At 52.6% G+C, this 23,755-nt stretch overlaps 1 protein-coding gene across 1 annotated transcript in view; it reads right to left on the bottom strand.

Moving 5' to 3' along the window:
• ca10a (carbonic anhydrase Xa) overlaps nt 1–23,755 on the bottom strand; it is a gene marked incomplete at its 5' end in the record, with an annotated part of 340,461 nt that overhangs the window by 13,586 nt on the left and 303,120 nt on the right. The window contains 3 exons of the mRNA XM_068004472.1: nt 10,345–10,499; nt 16,669–16,741; nt 17,630–17,725. Of these exons, the coding sequence (XP_067860573.1) occupies nt 10,345–10,499; nt 16,669–16,741; nt 17,630–17,725 (324 nt within the window). The remainder of the gene's footprint in view (nt 1–10,344; nt 10,500–16,668; nt 16,742–17,629; nt 17,726–23,755) is intronic.

Below are 23,755 nucleotides of genomic sequence, written 5' to 3'. Positions count from 1 at the left end.
GTAAAATACTACATGATTCATAGGATAGTACAAGGTTTCTCTATAAAGGGCCAGAATATTTGGCACACTGTCACCAAGAATAGACTTTGTGGGACAGGAGAGGAATTGCAGGGGATTTACAAGGTATCTCTTTCAATGGAGAAAACTCCAAAACAAATCACATAACCATTGGAGGCTAAACAAAAGTACAGCCATCCCATCATCAGAGTCTGAGACTGACCAGGGACAGACAGAGAGTCAAACCATCATCAGAGTCTGAGACTGACCAGGGACCGATACAGAGTCAAACCATCATCAGAGTCTGAGACTGACCAGGGACAGACAGAGAGTCAAACCATCATCAGAGTCTGAGACTGACCAGGGACTGATACAGAGTCAAACCATCATCAGAGTCTGAGACTGACCAGGGACAGACAGAGAGTCAAACCATCATCAGAGTCTGAGACTGACCAGGGACAGATAAAGAGTCAAACCATCATCAGGGTCTGAGACTGACCAGGGACAGACAGAGAGTCAAACCATCATCAGAGTCTGAGACTGACCAGGGACAGATAAAGAGTCAAACCATCATCAGGGTCTGAGACTGACCAGGGACAGACACAGAGTCAAACCATCATCAGGGTCTGAGACTGACCAGGGACAGACACAGAGTCAAACCATCATCAGAGTCTGAGACTGACCAGGGACAGATACAGAGTCAAACCATCATCAGAGTCTGAGACTGACCAGGGACAGACAGAGAGTCAAACCATCATCAGAGTCTGAGACTGACCAGGGACAGACACAGAGTCAAACCATCATCAGGGTCTGAGACTGACCAGGGACAGACAGAGAGTCAAACCATCATCAGAGTCTGAGACTGACCAGGGACAGATACAGAGTCAAACCATCATCAGGGTCTGAGACTGACCAGGGACAGACACAGAGTCAAACCATCATCAGGGTCTGAGACTGACCAGGGACAGATACAGAGTCAAACCATCATCAGAGTCTGAGACTGACCAGGGACAGATACAGAGTCAAACCATCATCAGAGTCTGAGACTGACCAGGGACAGACACAGAGTCAAACCATCATCAGGGTCTGAGACTGACCAGGGACAGATACAGAGTCAAACCATCATCAGGGTCTGAGACTGACCAGGGACAGACACAGAGTCAAACCATCATCAGGGTCTGAGACTGACCAGGGACAGACACAGAGTCAAACCATCATCAGAGTCTGAGACTGACCAGGGACAGACACAGAGTCAAACCATCATCAGAGTCTGAGACTGACCAGAGACAGATACAGAGTCAAACCATCATCAGGGTCTGAGACTGACCAGGGACAGACACAGAGTCAAACCATCATCAGGGTCTGAGACTGACCAGGGACCGATACAGAGTCAACAGAAAACCTGAAACTTTAACCTTGCCGTACAGAGTAACAATTCCCACTGACGGGGGTTTCATCTCCACTAACCCCCTCCCTTTCAATATAAAATACAATGGTGCAATTGTGACAGAGAGCTTTGGTGAGTTTATTTAAACTGTATTTAGTTACACGTTCAGTGCGTTTGGAGGTGGGAAGTTTTATCTCTGTAAAAGCAGTTTCCCAGGTAACCCTCCCCTACGGGTTCAGGGAGTAAATGTTCCTCAGGGTGACACGCTGAGCTTTAAGGGGGAATTTTAACTCCCTGGAGTGTGGGGGGAGGGGCGGGGAGGGGGGAGGCGGGGAGGGGTACACCCAGTCATTGGGTGGGGGGAGGGGCGGGGAGGCGGGGAGGGGTACACCCAGTCATTGGGTGGGGGGAGGGGTGGGGAAGGCGGAGGGGGGGAGGGGTACACCCAGTCATTGGGTGGGGGGAGGGGCGGGGAGGCGGGGAGGGGTACACCCAGTCATTGGGTGGGGGGAGGGGTGGGGAAGGCGGAGGGGGGAGGGGTACACCCAGTCATTGGGTGGGGGAGGGGTGGGGAAGGCGGAGGGGGGGAGGGGTACACCCAGTCATTGGGTGGGGGAGGGGTGGGGAAGGCGGAGGGGGGGAGGGGTACACCCAGTCATTGGGTGGGGGGAGGGGTGGGGAAGGCGGAGGGGAGAGGGGTACACCCAGTCATTGGGTGGGGGGAGGGGTGGGGAAGGCGGAGGGGGGAGGGGTACACCCAGTCATTGGGTGGGGGGAGGGGTGGGGAAGGCGGAGGGGGGGAGGGGTACACCCAGTCATTGGGTGGGGGGAGGGGTGGGGAAGGCGGAGGGGGGGAGGGGTACACCCAGTCATTGGGTGGGGGGAGGGGTGGGGAAGGCGGAGGGGAGAGGGGTACACCCAGTCATTGGGTGGGGTGGGGGGGTATAGTCGGAGGTCCTGTTCACCTTAATGGCCGAGCCTCGTTAACATTTCACGGGTTAGCTGCCCGATCGAACGGGAGTCCAGGGGCCACTGGTCAGGTGAGTCGCTGTGAGGGGTGAGGGGGTTCTGTGGGTTGGGAGGGGGGGAGCCAGGATCTGTAGCTGCCACAAACTTTCTTGGTGGCGGCCCAGGAGGAGAATAGAAGCACGAGCACTGAAACAGGCCGTTCGGCCCAACTGGTCCGTGCTGGTGTTTATGCTCCACACGAGCCTCCTCCCTCCCTGACCTCGTCTCACCCGATCAGCCGTCCCGCTTTCTTCCTGGCCCCGTGATTTAAACTCACCCGGCAATCTGGGAGTCGGTTTCACCCCGTCTGGGGTGGAGACTCCGCTCCGTATCCTGTTAAAATTGCACCGGGGCCCGAATGACACCGTAGGACCCCGATTCACACATCCCCCCCGTCAGGCTCCCGCCCGAGAAAAAACAACGGGGTTAAAACGGCCCGTGGGGGCGGGAAGGGTTTCGGTAAGTCCACTGCTGGGATTTTAACCCCCGCTCCGGAGGGAGTTAAAACGCCCCTTTTAAGGGCAGAAAGGTTCCAACTTTAATCCTCCCCCTGCGCTGGGTTTGTTGATCTTGCTCCAGGCAGCAGAGATGCTGCTATTGCCCCTCGGTATCCCGGGGCGGGGGGGGGCGCGGGGGAGTCACCCAGGGGGGGCTTCGAGTCTTGATCACTGTAGAGGCAGCTCCCCGGGAGATGTGGTCATGCGTGGATCTTGGCCGGAGGAAGGGTCGAGCTCAAGGGTTAAAGATTGGCACTCCCTCCCCCTGCACTCCCCACCATCAACTGTCTCACACTCGCAGGCCATGCTCGCTCATAAGTGAGTGCGAGAGAATGAACGGGGGTTTACTGTAAGTGGGTAGTAATGTCGTTATGACGGGGTCGGGGGGTAGCATTCCCTTCGTTGCCTAGAAGTTTGCCATCTGGCCGGACTTCTCTCCGGCTCAGTTACAGCCCTGAAGTTGTCATCGGTTTCTGGTTGGCAGTGGCTGCTTTGTGTGTTGAAGCTTTGAAAACTGGCCAATGGCCAATGCCAAGGGAATTCAGGAGAAACTTCTTTACCCAGAGAGTGGTGAGAACGTGGAACTCGCTCCCACAAGGAGTGGTTGAGGCAAATAGCACAGATACATTTAAGGGGAAGCTGGATAAACACATGGGGGAGGAAGGAATAGAAGGATATGCTGATAGGGTGAGATGGAGTAGGGAGGGAGTAGGGAGAACCGGCATGGACCAGTTGGGCCGAATGGCCTGTTCCTGTGCTGTAGACTCGATGTAACTCGATGTAAGTTAACCGGAAACCAACGGCAATGTCAGAAACCGGGCTGGGCCAACGAACGAAACGAGCCAGTTGGCAATGCCTATCGGTGACACAGTTGGCGAATCGTAACCATGGATTTTTTTTAGTTGTTGTTCCCAGTGCGGGCGTGTTTCACTGGTCTGAAAGAAGCTTTGAATTAAGTTGGGAAACAGCTGCGTCCACGTGTGAACGGCACTTACAATTTGTATTTTAATCCAGCTCTTCGGACCTGCCTTGGTTTGAGGGCTCAGGGCACTTAGATGCAGATAGAGGTTTAATTGACTGTGATTTCACTGATTGACACAAGCCTGACCAGATAATTCTGACCCTAATAAAGTGCCAGAGGGAGATGTTATGACGACACAGAGATGGCCTTTCAATGGACTCAGCTCACTTCTGCCGACCGTATGGCAGCTATAGCAATAAAGCTGGGCTTGAGATGGTGAGGCATGAGGGACAAGACTTTTGCTGATTGCTTTGGTTGTGAAGGTGCAGCTTGTAATTATTGTCACTGATTCTTCATTTCCTGATTCTCACACAGAGAGCTTCTCTGCTTTAGCCTCATCGACCGACTTCAGGGTTTAAACACTTGAATCCCCTCCTTTCCTCCTCCCAAACTCTGTTTCCAGATAACAGAACCAAATTCTGCTCTTTGATTCCCACTCCTCAATAATTCAACGATTTAAGCCCCAAGCCATTGTTGGGCTTGTTCCAATGGCCCAGGTCTTTCACAGGTAGGATGAGGAGAGCCAGATAAATGTTCCCACTTGTGGGGGAGACCAGAACTAGGGGCCATCAATATAAGATCGTCACTAATAAATCCAATAGGGAATTCAGGAGAAACTTCTTCACCCAGAGAGTGGTGAGAATGTGGAACTCACCATCACATGGAGTAGTTGAGGCAAATAGCACAGATACATTTAAGGGGAAGCTCGATAAACACATGAGGGAGAAAGGAATAGAAGGATATGCTGATAGGGTGAGATGAAGTAGGGAGGGAGGAGGCTCGTGTGGAGCATAAACACCAGCATGGAGTAGTTGGGTCGAATGGCCTGTTTCTGTGCTGTAAATTCTATGTAATTCTATGTAGAGCAACCATGCTCTCTGTAATGATCTACAGGGTTCATTTCATGGACATATAGGCCCTGATATTTATGGGGAGGCAGGGAGGGTGCGGAGGGGAAATACAGCAAGGCCGGTGACGCGGAGATCCGGCCAAATTTAACGGCAGGACCTCATTATAATCTTTTCCTTCCGTTTACCCGCCCGGGTGCTCGGTCAGATTGACAGGCTTGCCGGCTGCTGGGCGGGTAAACCAATGGTGGGAGGCCGCAGCCTGGGACCTATGGGGACAGTCCCCAGCAATCGGGAGGGAGGGTTCAGTTGGTGGTTGGGGGGGCAATGGGCCGCGATCAAGAGGCAGGGGTGAGAGGGAGGCCGCGATCGAGGGGCCGGGGAGAGAGGGAGGCCGTGATTGAGGGACCGGAGAGAGAGGGACGCCGCGATCGAGGGGCAGGGGTCAGAGGGAGGCCATGATTGAGGGGCAGGGGTGAGAGGGAGGCCGCGATCGAGGGGCCGGGGAGAGAGGGAGGCCGTGATTGAGGGACCGTGGAGAGAGGGAGGCCACGATTGAGGGGCCGGGGAGAGAGGGACGCAGCGATCGAGGGGCAGGGGTCAGAGGGAGGCCATGATTGAGGGGCAGGGGTGATAGGGAGGCCACAATCGAGGGACCGGGGAGAAAGGGAGGCCGCGATCGAGGGGCGGGGAGAGAGGGAGGCCGCGATCGAGGGGCAGGGGTGAGAGGGAGGCCACAATCGAGGGGCAGGGGTGAGAGGGAGGCCACAATCGAGGGGCCGGGGAGAGAGGGAGGCCATGATCGAGGGGCGGGGAGAGAGGGAGGCTGCGATCGAGGGGCGGGGAGAGAGGGAGGCTGCGATCGAGGGGCTGGTGAGAGGGAGGCCGCGATCGAGGGGCAGGGGTGAGAGGGAGGCCACAATCGAGGGGCCGGGGAGAGAGGGAGGCCATGATCGAGGGGCGGGGAGAGAGGGAGGCTGCGATCGAGGGGCGGGGAGAGAGGGAGGCTGCGATGGAGGGGCTGGTGAGAGGGAGGCCGCGATCGAGGGGCAGGGGTGAGAGGGAGGCTGCGATCGAGGGGCGGGGAGAGAGGGAGGCCACAATCGAGGGGCCGGGGAGAGAGGGAGGCCACAATCGAGGGGCCGGGGAGAGAGGGAGGCCGCGATCGAGGGGCCGGGGAGAGAGGGAGGCTGCGATCGAGGGGCGGGGAGAGAGGGAGGCCACAATCGAGGGGCAGGGGAGAGAGGGAGGCCGCGATCGAGGGGCGGGGAGAGAGGGAGGCCACAATCGAGGGGCAGGGGAGAGAGGGAGGCCGCGATCGAGGGGCGGGGAGAGAGGGAGGCCACAATCGAGGGGCCGGGGAGAGAGGGAGGCCGCGATCGAGGGGCGGGGAGAGAGGGAGGCCACAATCGAGGGGCAGGGGAGAGAGGGAGGCCGCGATCGAGGGGCCGGGGAGAGAGGGACGCCGTGATTGGCAGAAGGGAGGCTGAAGGTTTGCTTGAGGGCGGCCCGGGGGTGGGGGGCTGGAGGGGGGAGAACTGCTGCTTCTCCTGGCCCGCAAGCCGTGCTCTAAAAGCCACTTACCTTCAGCAGCCGGCTGCTCCCGTCTCCATTTCACTGCCGGGTTCTCCCGATCCCTGGGAAACCCGGCCGGCACACGGTGAAGGTGTAGTGGGAGCCTGATTTAAATATGTTAATCGAGTGTCCCGCCTCTCGAGAACGGGACGCGGCGCGGCGCGCAACCCACCGCCACAAAAATGGCGGCTAGCGCATATTTGTCGGGTTGGGGTCGCGTTCCCCCTGTATTAGGGTTTAACCCCCGCTCCCCCCAATCCCCTGGCCCTCCTCCAGCTCGTTGTGTGTGTGTGGGAAGGGGGGTTAATATCGAGCCCATACCCTCTGCATCTGACTATAATTACAACTGGGTTTCTCTCGCCTTGTTAATCTTCACCTGCCTGGAGATGGTTTTAATAATGACGTAAGTCACTAAACCAACCAGAGGGGAGATGAGGAAACATTTGTTTTACGCAGCGAGTTGTGATGATCTGGAACGCGCTGCCTGAAAGGGCGGTGGAAGCAGATTCAATAATAACTTTCAAAAGGGAATTGGGTAAATAGTTGAAGAGGAAGAATTTGCAGGTCTATGGGGAACGAGCAGGGGGGGAGTGGGATTAATTGGATAGCTCTTTCAAAGAGCCGGCACAGGCAGGATGGGCCGAATGGTTCCCTTCTGTGCTGTATCTTTCTTTAATTCTATGAGTGCCAGCCCAAAGTCTTTCTCCTGCTGCACCATCTGTATAGTCCTAGGGCAGTAATTATAAGCTAACATGCCCGGTGGGTAACTGACGGGAAGGCATGGCTGCCCAATTACACTTACCGGTGACGTCAGTGGAGCATAAATCAGGCAGCCGACCCCATCTGGTGGGATGCCCACCCAACGGGTTAGGTTAAAATGGGCCCCCCCTTCTGGTCCTCAATAAGACATAAGCCCCAACCTGAGCAGAGGACGGGGAGCGGATCGGGTCGCACCGTCCTCTTACACCCCGTGCGTCGGGGGCTCGAACCCCGCTCCCCCGCTCCCACACACACCCCCCCAATTCCCGCCGGGTTAGGGTTAGGGTAAAATCGGGGCTTTACTGTCTTAATACCGAAGTGTGTTGATTTCCAGCTGTCCGTATCGGCAGGCCCGCGTACTGAGATCACAAACCACCGTCCAACAGTCTGGAAAAGTTACTCCTGCGCACATCTTAATTTCCCCGAAGGGGAGGGGCAGGGGGACGGGGGAGGTAGTGTCTCGTCAGGATGCTCCGGTCACCGTGGAGTGGGGCGGCCTCGAGAGACCAGCTGATCTTTTCCTGCCCGTCAATTTTGTACACTCGTGGTGTTTCCAGCGTTTCCTGTTTGTATCCCACTCTCCGCCATGGATTCGAGACTCTGATTCAACAACAACAGCATCTTGCATTTATATAGCGCCTTTAACGTAGAGAAACGTCCCCAAGGCTCTTCACAGGAGCGATTATCAAACAAAATCTGACACCGAGCCACAAAAGGAGATCTTAGGACAGGGCTTGGTCAAAGAGGTAGGTTTTAAGGAGCGTCTTAAAGGAGGAGAGAGAGAGGCGGAGAGACGGAGAGGTTTAGGGAGGGAATTCCAGAGCTTGTTCAGGAGTGAATATTCACTACTCGATCTGAACACTTTGTCCGAGTTTTGATTCTCTTTCGTTTAAAGGCTTGACGACCCAGGAGTGATTCCGAACTCTCGAAGTCTGGGTGTAAATTATCTGCACAGCCCGCACTGTTTAAAAACCCAGCTCCTGCTCTGCAGCAACAATCTGTAAGAGTCATTTCTAAAAATCACAAAAAGGAAAGAAAGGAAATCTTGCTTTCTGTCCAGCCCGGAAGCTAAGTGGATTTTGTTCTTGAGAAAGATTCCAATTCCCACGATTAACTGACTGGGCAAACGTCGTGAAAAGCAGAATTAAATATAAAACTTATCGTTGTCAAACCAGTTAATGCAGAAAATAACTTCATTATAACGCTACAAAGGGACTTTTGCTTTTAAAGAGGGAGCCTCAGCCCCAGGCCGTTTATATTATTTATATTTGGCGTCTCTCTGATGTTTCAGTTGGTATACTGGGTGCCCCTGGGGTGAGATGAAGCCACGATGGGGGGGTGACAGGGCACAATCTTAAAACAGAGTGAGTATTGACACCACCGTGGCAGCCGATGAGCTGGAGGCAGGGCAGGACTTAAGGCAAACGGAGTCTATTTAAACAATTCACTACAGCAAATAGTCTATTTACTCAGCCAACAGAGTCTATTTACTCAGCAAACAGCAAACAGAGTCTAATTAAACAACGCACTACAGCAAACAGTCTATTTACTCAGCAGACAAAGTCTATTTAAACGGAGTCTCTACGTACTACAGCAAACTGAACTCATGACCAAAACGACAGCAAAGTCTCCTGATAAAAGCAGGATTATTTCTCCAGCAAAAATGCAGTGAGTGGAGGATAGTTACATAATGCAATTTATATTTGTAAAATCAGTCCCAGTCACTCACAGCAGTGTGGTCTCCAGGTGTGATTGACGGGGGAATTACCCAATCATCTCCATTCTGGCCAGGAATAGTGCAGCCATCTTAAAACTAGAGCTAGGCCGTTCAGGAGCGAAATCAGGAAACACTTTTTCACATAAACGGTAGTGGAAATCTGGAACTCTCTCCCCCATTAAGGCTGTGGAGGCTGGGGGTCGATTGGAGCTTTCAAGGCTGAGATCAATAGATTTTTGTTAGGAAAGGGATGAAGAGCAAAGGCGGATAAATGGAGTTGAGGTACAGGTCAGCCATGATCGAATTGATTGGCGGGGCTGGCCCGAGGGGCTGAATGGCCTCCTCCTGTCCCTATGCAGACGAGGAAAGTCCCAGTTTTGATCCCAGGCCTGTGTTGGGTTAGTTGCTCAGTCGTTGAGCATATTCAAGGCAGAGATCAATAGATTTTTGGACTCTAGGGGAATCGAGGGATATGGGAATCGGGCAGGAGAGTGGAGTTGAGGTAGAAGATCAGCCTTGATCTTATTGAATGGCGGAGCAGGCTCGAGGGGCCGGATGGCCTACTCCTGCTCCTATTTCTTATGTTATCTCCAGCAAGGCGATAGATGGATGTTGCAAGTGTGTCTGGGCTACCAAAAAAAAAATCAGGCCCCTGATCAATACTCACCAGCCCCTGTCGGAAAGCGCAGGTGTGGGTAACTCAGGTGTGGGTAACTCAGGTGTGGGCAACTCAGGTGTGGGCAACTCAGTTGAAGGTAGCATCAGGTGTGGGCAACTCAGGTGTGGGTAACTCAGGTGTGGGCAACTCAGGTGTGGGTAACTCAGGTGTGGGCAACTCAGGTGTGGGCAACTCAGGTGTGGCTGTGACACCCCTCCCAACACTGAATATTCTGTCAACTGAATGCCAGGCTGTGTCAGCCTTGGCTCAGTGGGCAGCACTCTCGCCTCTAAATCAGAAGGCGTCACTCCAGAGACTTGAGCACGTAATCCAGGCCGACGCTCCCAATGCCAGTGCTGAGGGAGTGCTGCAATGTCAGAGGTGCCGCCTTTCAGATGAGACGTTAAACCAAAGCCCCGTCTGTACCCTCTCAGGATGGTGTAAAAGATCCCGCGGCCACTATTTTGGAGAAGAGCAAGGGGGGAGTTCTCCCCGGTGTCCTGGGGCCAATATTTATCCCTCAAACAACATCGCTAAAAACTGGTCATTATCACATTGATGTTTGTGGGATCTTGCTGTGCGCAAATTGGCTGTAGCGTTTCTCTACACTACGCTTCAAAAAGTTGGCTGTAAAGTGCTTTGGGATGTGTCCTGAGGTCATGAAAGGCACGATATAAATGCGACTCCTTTCTTTTAACAGCGACTTGTTACATTCACACAAATGGAAAGGGAGATTTGGACTCAGTTACAGGAGGGGAATGACCCACTGATTGAACCCCGACAGCAGAGGGCCCCGGAAGAGCTTTGGGGGGAAAAGTTAAACGTTAAAAAAAAAGACAATTTCGAAGAATGCAAAAGACCAATCGATGGGCTTCACCTGCATCCGTGTGATATAGACCGGCTTGTTCATTATAATCCACGTCACGGTTTCATGACAGGGCGGGATGGTCATCGAGCCCTCGTACGTTATGAAACTGGGTGTCTCTGGATACACTCCTTCGATGTTTAGCCCCAGCAGTAAATAGGCATCGTCTAGAAAATAAACACAAATAAATTGAGATTATCCAGCCCCAGGGTTCTGATCCAAGGGGTTGGACAATGTGGTGTCGCTGGGCAAGTCTGTTTTAAAATCTGTACAATTCAATATAAGACGTCCCACAGCATCAAATTAAATATTTTCCTCTCCACGTCAAATAGGGGAATATTTCAATGAATAATTAGAGATGCTAATTAACTAATAAATTGTTAATTAGGCATCTGTTTTCAGTTTGTTGCCAGAGTGCCCTCATTCACAGCACAGCATCATTCCCGTAACCACGGCAATGCTTTTAGGTTCAATGCGACGGGTCTGATGTAACGTTGATCGACACCCCCCCCCAACTCAGCCCCTCGCATCTCGGGGGCAGCATGGGGGGGGGGGGAGAGGAACAGAGAGAGAGGGCGGGGGGGGGTGGCAAGGAGAAGGGGCAGCAGAGGGGGCAGAGAGAGGGGAGTAGGGGGCAGGGGAGGGGAGTGGGGGCAGAGAGAGGGGGTAGGGGGCAGAGAGGGGGGGCAGTGGAGGGGGCAGTGGAGGGGGCAGGGGCAGAGAGACGGGGCAGTGGAGGGGGCAGAGAGAGGGGAGTAGGTGGCAGAGAGAGGGGGTAGGGGGCAGAGAGAGGGGGCAGTGGAGGGGGCAGAGAGAGGGGAGTGGGGGGCAGGGAGAGGGGGTAGGGGCAGAGAGAGGGGGTAGGGGGCAGAGAGAGGGGGCAGTGGAGGGGGCAGAGAGAGGGGAGTGGGGGGCAGGGAGAGGGGGTAGGGGCAGAGAGAGGGGGTAGGGGGCAGAGAGGGGGGGCAGTGGAGGGGGCAGTGGAGGGGGCAGGGGCAGAGAGACGGGGCAGTGGAGGGGGCAGAGAGAGGGGAGTAGGTGGCAGAGAGAGTGGGGAGGGGGCAGTGGAGGGGGCAGAGAGAGGGGAGTGGGGGGCAGGGAGAGGGGGCAGAGAGAGGGGAGTGGGGGGCAGGGAGAGGGGGCAGAGAGAGGGGAGTGGGGGGCAGGGAGAGGGGGCAGAGAGAGGGGAGTGGGGGGCAGGGAGAGGGGGCAGTGAAGGGGACAGAGAGGGGGTTGGGGACAGAGAGGGGGTTGGGGACAGAGAGGGGGTTGGGGGCAATGGAGGGGGGCAGAGAGAGGGGGTTGGGGACAGAGAGAGGGCGACAGTGGGGAGCAGGGAGACAGGGTTGGGGGCAGAGAGGGGGGTTGGGAGGCAGAGAAAGGAGGGCCGTGGGGGGGGGGCAGAGGGGCGGGGGCAACAGGGACTCAGAGAGAAAGTGCTTGAGGGCAGAGATAGGGGATGTTGGGGGCAGAGAGAGGGGGCAGAGAGGGGGCATAGTGAGAGGAGCAGTGGAGGGGAGCAGTAAGAGGGGAGCAGTAAGAGTGGGACAGTGAGAGGGCAGCAAGAGGGGGGACAGGCAGAGGGGGAGAGAGGAGGACTGTTGGGGGGGGAGGGGGGGGCTACAATTGGCCTTTACGCCCCCCCCCCCTTGGACAAATACCAGCTCGCGTTCCTGCTCCTGGTCGTTATGGGCCACCACTGCCGGGAAGTGGGAACGTGTGGATTTCGGGCGAGTTTGGGTGGGGCTTGGCTGTGATGCCTCCCCGTGTCGAATACTCACGCAGTGGGCTGAGGTTAGCCGCTCGGAGCGAGGCACGGGAGGGCGCCTGCGGAACTGCACCCTAAAAGAGCCAGCGCCTTCAGGAGAGGAGTGGAGAGAGTCGAGCAAAAAATAAATAAATGAAGTGTTGCAGGGAAATTTCCAGGTAACGTAAAATCCCGAAAAATCTATTTTACGAGGTGGGTTAATTAGCCGCGACGGCGGACAAAACAAAAGAGGTTTGAATTCAGCCTAAATATCCAGTGGATCTTCCACACGGTCTCACTCTGATTGGTAGGGTTTCAATAATTGATTTTCTGATTCCAGTTGCGGTCAGACCCCGGCTGTGGCGGACGGCCAAACGCTGGCCGTTTGTCCGATCTCCCCTCTTTAGTCCCTTCAGCTTTGTTCTTTTTCCAGCTCTCTTTATCTTCCTCTCACTTTCCTTACGGAAGACAGCACTCCCCCTCCCCCTCCCCCACCCCGACCCCTCCTGAACTCTGCTCTCTCTTGTGACTATTCTCTCTTTGTCTTCATCCTTTCAAAATCAATTCTTGTGGCAATGCAGCTCAGGCTGAGTTTGATTTATATTAAGCAGCGAGACTTGGGGAGGGGCAATGTTTTGGGACAGGGGGATGGGAAATGGCTGGAGAGGGGAGACGGTGAACAGGAAAATGGATGGCAATGAAGGAGAGAGGGAAGGAGAAAATGGATGACAGTGAAGGAGAGAGGGAAGGGGAAAATGGATGGCAATGAAGGAGAGAGGGAAGGAGAAAATGGAGGACAATGAAGGAGAGAGGGAAGGAGAAAATGGAGGACAATGAAGGAGAGAGGGAAGGAGAAAATGGAGGACAATGAAGGAGAGAGGGAAGGAGAAAATGGAGGGCAATGAAGGAGAAATGGAAGGAGAAAATGGAGGACAATGAAGGAGAGAGGGAAGGAGAAAATGGATGGCAATGAAGGAGAGAGGGAAGGAGAAAATGGATGGCAATGAAGGAGAGAGGGAAGGAGAAAATGGATGGCAATGAAGGAGAGAGGGAAGGGGAAAATGGATGGCAATGAAGGAAAAAATGGATGACGAGGAGAAAGGGAAGGGGGAAATGAAGGGGCGGGGGGAAGAAGCCGGGAGTGGTGCTTTGGGATGGGAGTGGGTGCCAGCATTAACTGAGGGATAATAAAGAGAACAAAGTTGAACAGAGGTGAGGGGAAAGTGCCAGGATGGAGAGAGAAGAGTGCCGTAATGAATTGAGGGGGTGACAATGAAGGAGAGAGGGAAGGAGAAAATGGATGACAATTAAAGGAAGAGGGAAAGGGGGTGGGGGAAGAATGCCAGCATGGGCGGAGGCAGAGAAGGGATAGGATATCATCTTGAACTGAAGGGATTGGAAGGACAAGGAGTGCCAATTTGAATGGGATGGGGGTGAAGGATTGCGATGGATGAGAATATTTAAAATTCATCAATAAAAAAAAAGTCAATGTATCAGCCAGGAATTGGTGCATGATAGGGGTGACTTAACAGGAAGGGGCGGGGAAAATAAATCCCAAAAAGGAACAAAATGCGTGTTTTGGCAGATGAAGTGAGTGCAGGGACAGGACACAATGGAACGGATACAGTATGAAAATGGAGAATGAAGGGGTTGGAATGGGAGGGATGTGCCAGCGTTAACAAGCTGTCTGGTTTCTTGGTTCCTCAGTTGCTCAGAGTCGGAGAGCAGTGTGTTCCTGCAAGCCGAATTTCCCAACCTCAACCTGTAATTGTACAGAGACTAGTATGGGATGGAATTACTGCCATCATCTGTCCCCCCTATTAACCAAGGCAACAGCTGACCTCCCGAGACCTGAGAGAAGCCTTCAATAAATTACTATTCATACCAGGTCTGACCCAAGGGCTTCTCTGCAACTGTCTCTTCCTGAAATGGCCAGAGGCTTTTCTGTTGATCTGAGATTTTCTGCCTGAGTGAGTTTCAGAGATTTCTGAAGTCCTGACAGTCGTTGGGAAACATGCAAGGGAATCAGCGTGTAAAGATGTCGTTTATTGCAATAACAAACCAGACCGTGTGAATCACTGTGACACGTACGAACACACGAACATATGAATCAAGAGCAGGAGTAGGCCATTCGGCCCCTCGAGCCTGCTCTGCCATTTGATAAGATCATGGCTGATCTGATTGTGACCTCAACCCTACTTTCCCGTCTATCGACTATAACCCTTGACTCCCTTGTTAATCAGGATATGATCATACAAACAGGACACGAGGTTTGGCACATATTAATCACGAGCTGGAACAGTGCAGGGGCTTGTAACAGTGCTGGGGCTTGTAACAGCGCAGGGCCTTGTAACAGGGGGCTGTAACACTACAGGGGATTGTAACAGTACAGGGGCTGTAACAGTATAGGGGCTGTAACAGTACAGGGGATTGTAATAGTACAGGAGTTGTAACGGTGCAGGGGATTGTAATGGTGCAGGGGCTCATAACAGTACAGGGACTCTTAATGGTGCAGGGGCTTTTAGGTGTGGGTCTTGTAATGGTGCGAGGTTTTGTAACAGCATCGGGGCTCATAACAGTCCAGGGGATTCTAACAGTACAGGAGCTGTAACAATGCAGGGACTGTAACAGTGCAGAGATGGGCAATATTACAAAGGTAGATGTAGGCGGTCTTGGTGATGGAGAGGATTATGGGGTTGGAAGCTCAGCTCAGGGTCAAATAGGACGCCAAGGTTGCGAACAGTTTGGTTTAACCTCAGAGAGTGGGCAGGGAGAGGGAAGGAGTCGGTGACCAGGGAATGGAGTTTGAGGCGGGGACTGAAGACAATGGCTTCGGTCTTCCCAATATTTAATTGGAGGAAATGTCTGCTCATCCAGTACTGGGTGTCGGACAAGCTACCTATCCATCCATCTACCCACCCTTCTATCAGCCCACCCTTATATCTATCTATCTCCCCATCTATCTCCCCACCCATCTATCTCCCCACCCATCTATCTCCCCACCCATCTATCTACCCACCCATCTATCTCCCCACCCATCTATCTCCCCACCCATCTATCTCCCCACCCATCTATCTCCCCACCCATCTATCTCCCCACCCATCTATCTCCCCACCCATCTATCTCCCCACCCATCTATCTCCCCACCCATCTATCTACCCACCCATCTATCTCCCCACCCATCTATCTACCCTTCTATCTACCTACCCACCCATCTATCTCCCCACCCATCTATCTCCCCACCCATCTATCTACCCACCCATCTATCTCCCCACCCATCTATCTACCCTTCTATCTACCTACCCACCCATCTATCTCCCCACCCATCTATCTCCCCACCCATCTATCTACCCACCCATCTATCTCCCCACCCATCTATCTACCCACCCATCTATCTCCCCACCCATCTATCTACCCACCCATCTATCTCCCCACCCATCTATCTCCCCACCCATCTATCTACCCTTCTATCTACCTACCCATCTATCTATCTCCCCATCTATCTACCCACCCTTCTATCTACCCACCCATCTATCTCCCCACCCATCTATCTACCCTTCTATCTACCTACCCACCCATCTATCTCCCCACCCATCTATCTCCCCACCCATCTATCTACCCACCCATCTATCTCCCCACCCATCTATCTACCCACCCATCTATCTCCCCACCCATCTATCTACCCACCCATCTATCTCCCCACCCATCTATCTCCCCACCCATCTATCTACCCACCCATCTATCTCCCCACCCATCTATCTACCCTTCTATCTACCTACCCATCTATCTATCTCCCCATCTATCTACCCACCCATCTATCTCCCCACCCATCTATCTCCCCACCCATCTATCTACCCACCCATCTATCTCCCCACCCATCTATCTACCCACCCATCTATCTCCCCACCCATCTATCTCCCCACCCATCTATCTACCCACCCATCTATCTCCCCACCCATCTATCTACCCATCTATCTACCTACCCATCTATCTATCTCCCCATCTATCTCCCCACCCATCTATCTCCCCACCCATCTATCTACCCACCCATCTATCTCCCCACCCATCTATCTCCCCACCCTTCTATCTACCCACCCATCTATCTCCCCACCCATCTATCTATCTCCCCATCTATCTCCCCACCCATCTATCTATCTCCCCATCTATCTACCCACCCATCTATCTCCCCACCCTTCTATCTCCCCTTCTATCTCCCCACCCATCTATCTATCTCCCCATCTATCTCCCCACCCATCTATCTATCTCCCCATCTATCTCCCCACCCATCTATCTATCTCCCCTTCTATCTACCCACCCATCTATCTACCTCCCCATCTAACTATATAACCTCACAATCCAGATCCAACCATATCCCAGAGTTGGTGATCTGTGGGTTGAGGCTGAGACACAGTCTGAGCAGCAAGTATTTTGAGGGCCATAAGGGGGAGGAGAACACTCAGGGGGCCCCTGGGCTCCATTATGGGTCCTCCTGGCACAGCACTAAAGTGTCCGACCTCAGCACGGAACCACTGATGTCCAGCCCTCGGACACTGCCCTCCAGCTGATGCCAAACCCGATGCTCTACGTACTTTTATAGGTAATCCTTGTTATGGTGTCCCTGTTCAGCATTCGGTTTAAGAATGGATTTGTTGTATCAGACACCTGGAATAAAGAAAACAAAAAGTGACATTTGACAGCGAGACGGTTTTCTCCTCAATGTTCTTTACATGTGAGACATAAGAACATAAGAACATAAGAAATAGGAGCAGGAGTAGGCCAATCGGCCCCTCGAGCCTGCTCCGCCATTCAATAAGATCATGGCTGATCTGATCCTAACCTCAAATTTAAATTCATGTCCAATTTCCTGCCCGCTCCCCGTAACCCCTAATTCCCTTTACTTCTAGGAAACTGTCTATTTCTGTTTTAAATTTATTTAATGATGTAGCTTCCACAGCTTCCTGGGGCAGCAAATTCCACAGACCTACCACCCTCTGAGTGAAGAAGTTTCTCCTCATCTCAGTTTTGAAGGAGCAGCCCCTTATTCTAAGATTATGCCCCCTAGTTCTAGTTTCACCCATCCTTGGGAACATCCTCACCGCATCCACCCGATCAAGCCCCTTCACAATCTTATATGTTTCAATAAGATCGCCTCTCATTCTTCTGAACTCCAATGAGTAGAGTCCCCATCCTCTCTAATATTTGGCCATTGTACGTGCAAAGCAGTAACATCGGAATCGCTAGACAAGAAAAGACCGCGGTCCATCTAGTTCACCTTCTCCCATCCTGGTAGTCCCAGGATATAACGATAATGGAGTTGTTGACTAATCACAGCAATCAATCTCTATCAATGAGTCTCCAACAGACCCGGACATGAGGCGAGGAAAACCCCCAGTGGTGGGGAGCTTTGGGGAACCAGAGGTCCAAAGTCACCTGTTCCTCCCGAGCACGTTACACTCACCACATGTCGTGTCTCAAATCACTCCTACACTGGATCCCCAAAATGTTATTGGTCAGTGAGGTCTGACCCTATGCGTTAGTTCCGTTACTTACCTTTATAAAGATGGAAACCACCACCAGGCCATTCGGACTCTTTGAAGCTTCTGTGATGTTTGTGTACAACTCGTGATTGTAGTGTATTAGCTGAACCTGAAAGAAGGACATGCAATAAATTAATATTTTCGGATCTTTTGAACGTTAGCAAATCTGCTGGCTATACCCGTCGAGTTATATTTTACCAATTTGCTGCCCTCTTCGCCTGAAGGCGTTGACTGGAGTTGGGGAGCAATTCACCAGGCATCCATTTTTGTGAGTGAGTCTGGTCAGTGAGCATCAGAAGGTTGTTTGAACCCCTGGAAGACGTGACAGCTGCTCCTGATCTCATCCAATAATCACACGGCTTAAACACCCGCTCCCTCCCCCACCAGCGCACTGTGGCTGCAGTGTGCACCATCCACAGGATGCACTGCAGCAACTCACCAAGGATTCTTCGACAGCACCTCCCAAACCCGCGACCTCTACCACCTAGAAGGACAAGGGCAGCAGGCGCATGGGAACAACACCACCTGCACGTTCCCCTCCAAGTCACACACCATCCCGACTCGGAAATATATCGCCCTTCCTTCATCGTTGCTGGGTCAATCTTACAGCACAGAAGGAGGCCATTCGGCCCATCGTGCATGTGCCGGCTCTTTGTCCAATTAGTCCCACTCCCCCCACACCCACCCCCACCCCCGCCCTTTCCCCGTACGGCCCTGCGACTCTTTTCCCCCCTTCAGGTATCGCCCTTGCTCTTGTTCCCCCGTGCGCCCAGCCCTAATTCCAACAATAATTCCGAGATTCCAACCTCCTCTCATTCCGCAGCTCCTGTCGCATTGCGCGGTAGAGGCGTGAAGCTCGAAAGCACAACACAACCGGCGACTCGGAGGCCAAAGGTGTTCAAACAGTCATTATTTTTTTTTTATTATTATTAATAACATTGTTCCTTTTTCCCCCAGCGGTTCCCTGCTATCCTTCACACTAACACGTTATCCCCAACGGGACGTCTCCTGACCTTTTGAAAGTAAGATTCTAACACTTTCATTCTTTTTTTTTGAAAACTAACAAAACCACAAAAAGCAGCAAAAATGTCAAATCCCAGCGATAAAATCCTCTCAGTGAGGCCGAGTTGGGAGACATTCAGAAAAACCCTATTGTGCCGGATTTTTTTTTTTCCTAAAGGTCCTTCTAAAAAATTAATGAGGCCCTTCGTCAAAGAGCACTGAGCGGTTTGTGTCTCATTAGTCGCCAGTGTTATGACGGCCTGAACTTTTTCACTTTGAGGAGGTGAATGGACTGCGTCCTGGCTGACATTCTTAAGACGTCGTGGGAAGGTTTTATCTGCGTTCCTTGTTTTTTTTTTGGCATTTTTCAGACGCAAGTGAAGTAATCGCCAACTCTTTGAGGGCAAGCCGTCCGTCTGTGAATGGAGTTTGGAGCGGGGATGGGGGGTGGGGGGCTGAAGATGTCCACGTAAAAAAAAAAAAAGAAGTATCAAGACGCTTTTAATCGCTATCGTTCCTTCAATAAAAATCAGCTCATTAACGAAAAATGAGACTAAACGGACTAATTTAACCCGAAAGCTGTTTTCACAAAATTGCAACATAAATATGGGTGAGAAAGGCCATCGGACATCTTAGTTTGTCCATCTAGAAAGGCCCTACATTTCCCCTCTCGCAGCATCCGATTGTTTCCGAAGGGGTTCCCGGGATTTGTCCTTCGTTATCTTACCCAAGACTCCATTCCACAGTGGGGGGTGCGGGAGGGGGCCAGAATTTTAACCAAACTCGCCCGGCGGGAAACAGACTGGAACGGATTGGCTGTTAAAGTCAAAGTGGGGCAGGGTGTAATCGGGGGGGGGGGTGAGGGTGTGTGTAAATTGTGGGGGGGGGTTTAAATTGAGGGGGGTGTAAATTGGGGGAGGGGGTGTAAATCGGGGGGTGTAAATTGGGGGGTGTAAATCGGGGGAGGGGGTGTAAATCGGGGTGGGGGTGTAAATCGGGGGGGGGGGTGTAAATTGGGGGAGGGGGTGTAAATCGGGGGGGGGTGTAAATCGGGGTGGGGGGGTGTAAATCGGGGGGGGGGGTGTAAATCGGGGTGGGGGGGGTGTAAATCGGGGGGGGGGGTGTAAATCGGGGTGGGGGGGGTGTAAATCGGGGTGGGGGGGTGTAAATCGGGGTGGGGGGGGTGTAAATCGGGGTGGGGGGGTGTAAATCGGGGGGGGGGGTGTAAATCGGGGTGGGTTGTAAATCGGGGTGGGGGGGGTGTAAATCGGGGGGGGGGGTGTAAATCGGGGTGGGGGGTGTAAATCGGGGTGGGGGGGTGTAAATCGGGGGGGGTTGTAAATCGGGGTGGGGGGGTGTAAATCGGGGTGGGGGGGTGTAAACAGGGGGGGGGGGGTGTAAATCGGGGTGGGGGGTGTAAATCGGGGTGGGGGGTGTAAATCGGGGGGGGTTGTAAATCGGGGTGGGGGGGGTGTAAATCGGGGTGGGGGGTGTAAATCGGGGGGGGGGGGTGTAAATCGGGGTGGGGGGGTGTAAATCGGGGTGGGGGGGTGTAAATCGGGGTGGGGGGGGTGTAAATCGGGCGTCCGCTCTGTTCCCATCAGTTTCCCACGGGACGGTTTGGTTAAAATTACCCCCATGTGTTGATCACTCTGTGTGAGGATGAACTCCCTGATATCAGACCTAACTTTGCGTTTCAATAGCTTGAACTTGTGACATCTTGTCCCACTACCCTGGCTCCGATGGTATTCCCCCCCTGGCCCTCGCCCCCTCTCCCTATCTCTGTAACCTCCTCCAGCCCTACAACCCTCCGAGATCTCTGCGCTCCTCCAATTCTGGCCTCTTGCGCATCCCCGATTTTCATCGCTCCACCATTGGCGGCCGTGCCTTCAGCTGCCTGGGCCCTAAGCTCTGGAATTCCCTCCCTAAACCTCTCCGCCTCTCTCTCCTCCTTTAAGACGCTCCTTAAAACCTACCACTTTGACCAAGCTTTTGGTCACCTGTCCTAGTACCTCCTTTTTTTTAATATTCGTTCATGGGATGTGGGCGTCGCTGGCGAGGCCGGCATTTATTGCCCATCCCTAATTGCCCTTGAGGCTCGGTGTCAAATTTTGTTCGATAATCGCTCCTGTGAAGCTCCTTGGGACGTTTCACTACGTTAAAGGCGCTATACAAATGCAGGTTGTATACCCTGGATTTCTCTCTTCTATACCGTTTACTATCCCATGTACCTTTGTAAGGTCCTCTCTCAGTTGTCCCCTTTCAAGACTGGAAAACTCACTTCTTCATCCTTTCCTCATAACTCAGTCCTCCGATTCTGGGATCGCTCTTATTTTCATTTGACAAACAAATTTTTAATCTAGTAATTTTTTCCCCCAAATTTACTCCTTACATTCCCCCTCTGTGGCAACAAGCAAACCCCTTTGATAACTTTGGGAACTTCCAACAAGCTCCTCAAAGCCTCCTCTTTTCTGTTGGGAACAAGGCCAACTCCCTTTGACCTTTCCTCATAACCCCGGACTTGCTATCACCTTTGACCCCCCGCCCCTCCTCCACTGAAGGTGCTGAGTCCAGTTGGGATAGGCTCCCCTGGAGCCACCAGCTATCGAAAGTGGCCAATGTCCTCGTGCGTGCCCAGGCAGTGAGTGTTCGCAGGCTGTTCAACTGCGCCCCACTCCAGAGACTTGAGCCCATAATCCAGGCCGACACTCCCAGTGCAGTACTGAGGGAGCGCTGCACTGTCGGAGGGGCAGTACTGAGGGAGCGCTGCACTGTCGGAGGGTCAGTACTGAGGGAGCGCTGCACTGTCGGAGGGTCAGTACTGAGGGAGCGCTGCACTGTCGGAGGGTCAGTACTGAGGGAGCGCTGCACTGTCGGAGGGTCAGTACTGAGGGAGCGCTGCACTGTCGGAGGGTCAGTACTGAGGGAGCGCTGCACTGTCGGAGGGTCAGTACTGAGGGAGCGCTGCACTGTCGGAGGGTCAGTACTGAGGGAACGCTGCACTGTCGGAGGGTCAGTACTGAGGGAACGCTGCACTGTCGGAGGGTCAGTACTGAGGGAGCGCCGCACTGTCGGAGGGTCAGTACTGAGGGAGCGCTGCACTGTCGGAGGGTCAGTACTGAGGGAACGCTGCACTGTCGGAGGGACAGTACTGAGGGAGGCCCCGTCAGACCTCTCAGGTGGATGTAAAAGATCCCACGACCTTATTTTGAAGAAGAGCAGGGGAGTTCACCCCAGTGTCCTGGGCCAATATTTATCCCTCAACCAACATCACTACAACAGATTATCTGGTCATTATCCAGTCATGTTTGTGGGATCTTACTTTGTGCAAATTTTCTGCTCGTTTCCTGCATCACAACAGTGGCCGCACTTCAAAAAGTACTTCATTGGTTGTATAGCGCTTTGGGACGTCCTGAGATCGTGAAAGGCGCTATATAAATGCAAGTCTTGCTTTCTTTTTCTGATTACAACTTTCCTCATCTCCTCGAACTTTTCCCCTTTTCCTGATCCATCCTCTGTGAAGCAAATTGGGAAGTTTGAGGAAGTAAATACTTTACTTTCTTGCTGTTGTTACTGCTGCAAGGCTCGTACTCCTTCCGGTAGAATTTTAACGACTGCGTCAAAGGAACTGGAGCTTCGTATCAAACTGGCTGAGGAGGAATTACTGAGCGAGGGGACTAAGTTAACACGCGCAGTCGAGACGACAAGACCAGTGAGTGCACCTGTTTAACGGCTGTGTGTTGACTGCTGTTAATTCAGCTCCCGTGCACTTGTCAAGACTCCGTCCACTCGCACTGACGATGTCAACAATAGTCACTGTCCGTGGAAAAGCGTTCACAGAATCATCACAAGCATTAACCCTTCCTGCACCACCCAACCTCTGGAAGCTCCTCCACCCACACAAGCCCCCTCTCTTCAGACTCTGGCTTACTATAGAATTACATAGAATGTACAACACAGAAACACAAGAACATAAGAAATAGGAGCAGGAGTAGGCCATAGGGCCCCTCGAGCCTGCTCCGCCATTCAGTAAGATCATGGCTGATCTTCGACCTCAACTCCACTTTCCCGCCCGATCCCCATATCCCTTGATTCCCCTAGAGTCCAAAAATCTATCAATCTCAGCCTTGAATATACTCAATGACTCAGCATCCACAGCCCTCTGGGGTAGAGAATTCCAAAGATTCACAACCCTCTGAGTGAAGAAATTTCTCCTCATCTCGGTCCTAAATCGTCCATCTCTTATCCTGAGACTAGGACCCCTAGTTCTAGATTCTCCAGCCAGGGGAAACATCCTCTCAGCATCTACCCTGTCAACCCCTCTCAGAATTTTATATGTTTCAATGACATCACCTTTCACTCTTCTAAACTCCAGAGAGTATAGGCCCATTCTACTCAATCTCTCCTCATAGGACAACCCTCTCATCCCAGGAATCAATCTAGTGAACCTTTGATGCACCACCTCTAAGGCAAATATATCCTTCCTTAGATAAGGAGACCAAAACTGTACGCAGTGCTCCAGGTGAGGTCTCACCAAGGCCCTGTACAATTGCAGCAAGACTTCCTTACTCTTACATTCTAACCCCCTTGCAATAAAGGCCAACATGCCATTTGTCTTCCTAATTGCTTGTTGTACCTGAATGTTAACTTTTTGTGCTTCGTGTACAAGGACACCCAAATCCCTCTGAACACCAACATTTAACACCAACTATTCGGCCCAACTGTGTTTATGCTCCACACGAGCCTCCTCCCTCCCTCCTCCATCTCACCCTATCAGCATATCCTTCTATTCTTTTCTCCTTCATGTGCTGGTCTAGCTTCCCCTTAAATGTATCTGTTCTATTCGCCTCAACTACACCTTGTGATGGTGAGTTCCACATTCTCACCACTCTCTGGGTGAAGAAGTTTCTCCTGAATTCCCTATTGGATTTATTAATGACTATCTTATATTTTGGTCTCCCCCACAAGTGGAAACATTTTCTCTACATCTACCCAATCAAACCCTTTCATAATTTTGAAGACCTCTATCAGGTCACCCCTCAGCCTTCTCTTTTTTTTTAGAGAAAAGACCCCCAGTCTGTTCAGCCTTTCCTGATGGGTATAACCTCTCAGTTCTGGTATCATCCTAGTAAATCTT

The sequence above is a fragment of the Heptranchias perlo genome, chromosome 23, assembly GCF_035084215.1.
Source record: "Heptranchias perlo isolate sHepPer1 chromosome 23, sHepPer1.hap1, whole genome shotgun sequence".
Taxonomy (NCBI): domain Eukaryota; kingdom Metazoa; phylum Chordata; class Chondrichthyes; order Hexanchiformes; family Hexanchidae; genus Heptranchias; species Heptranchias perlo.
This window is presented reverse-complemented; position numbering and strand designations above follow the sequence as displayed.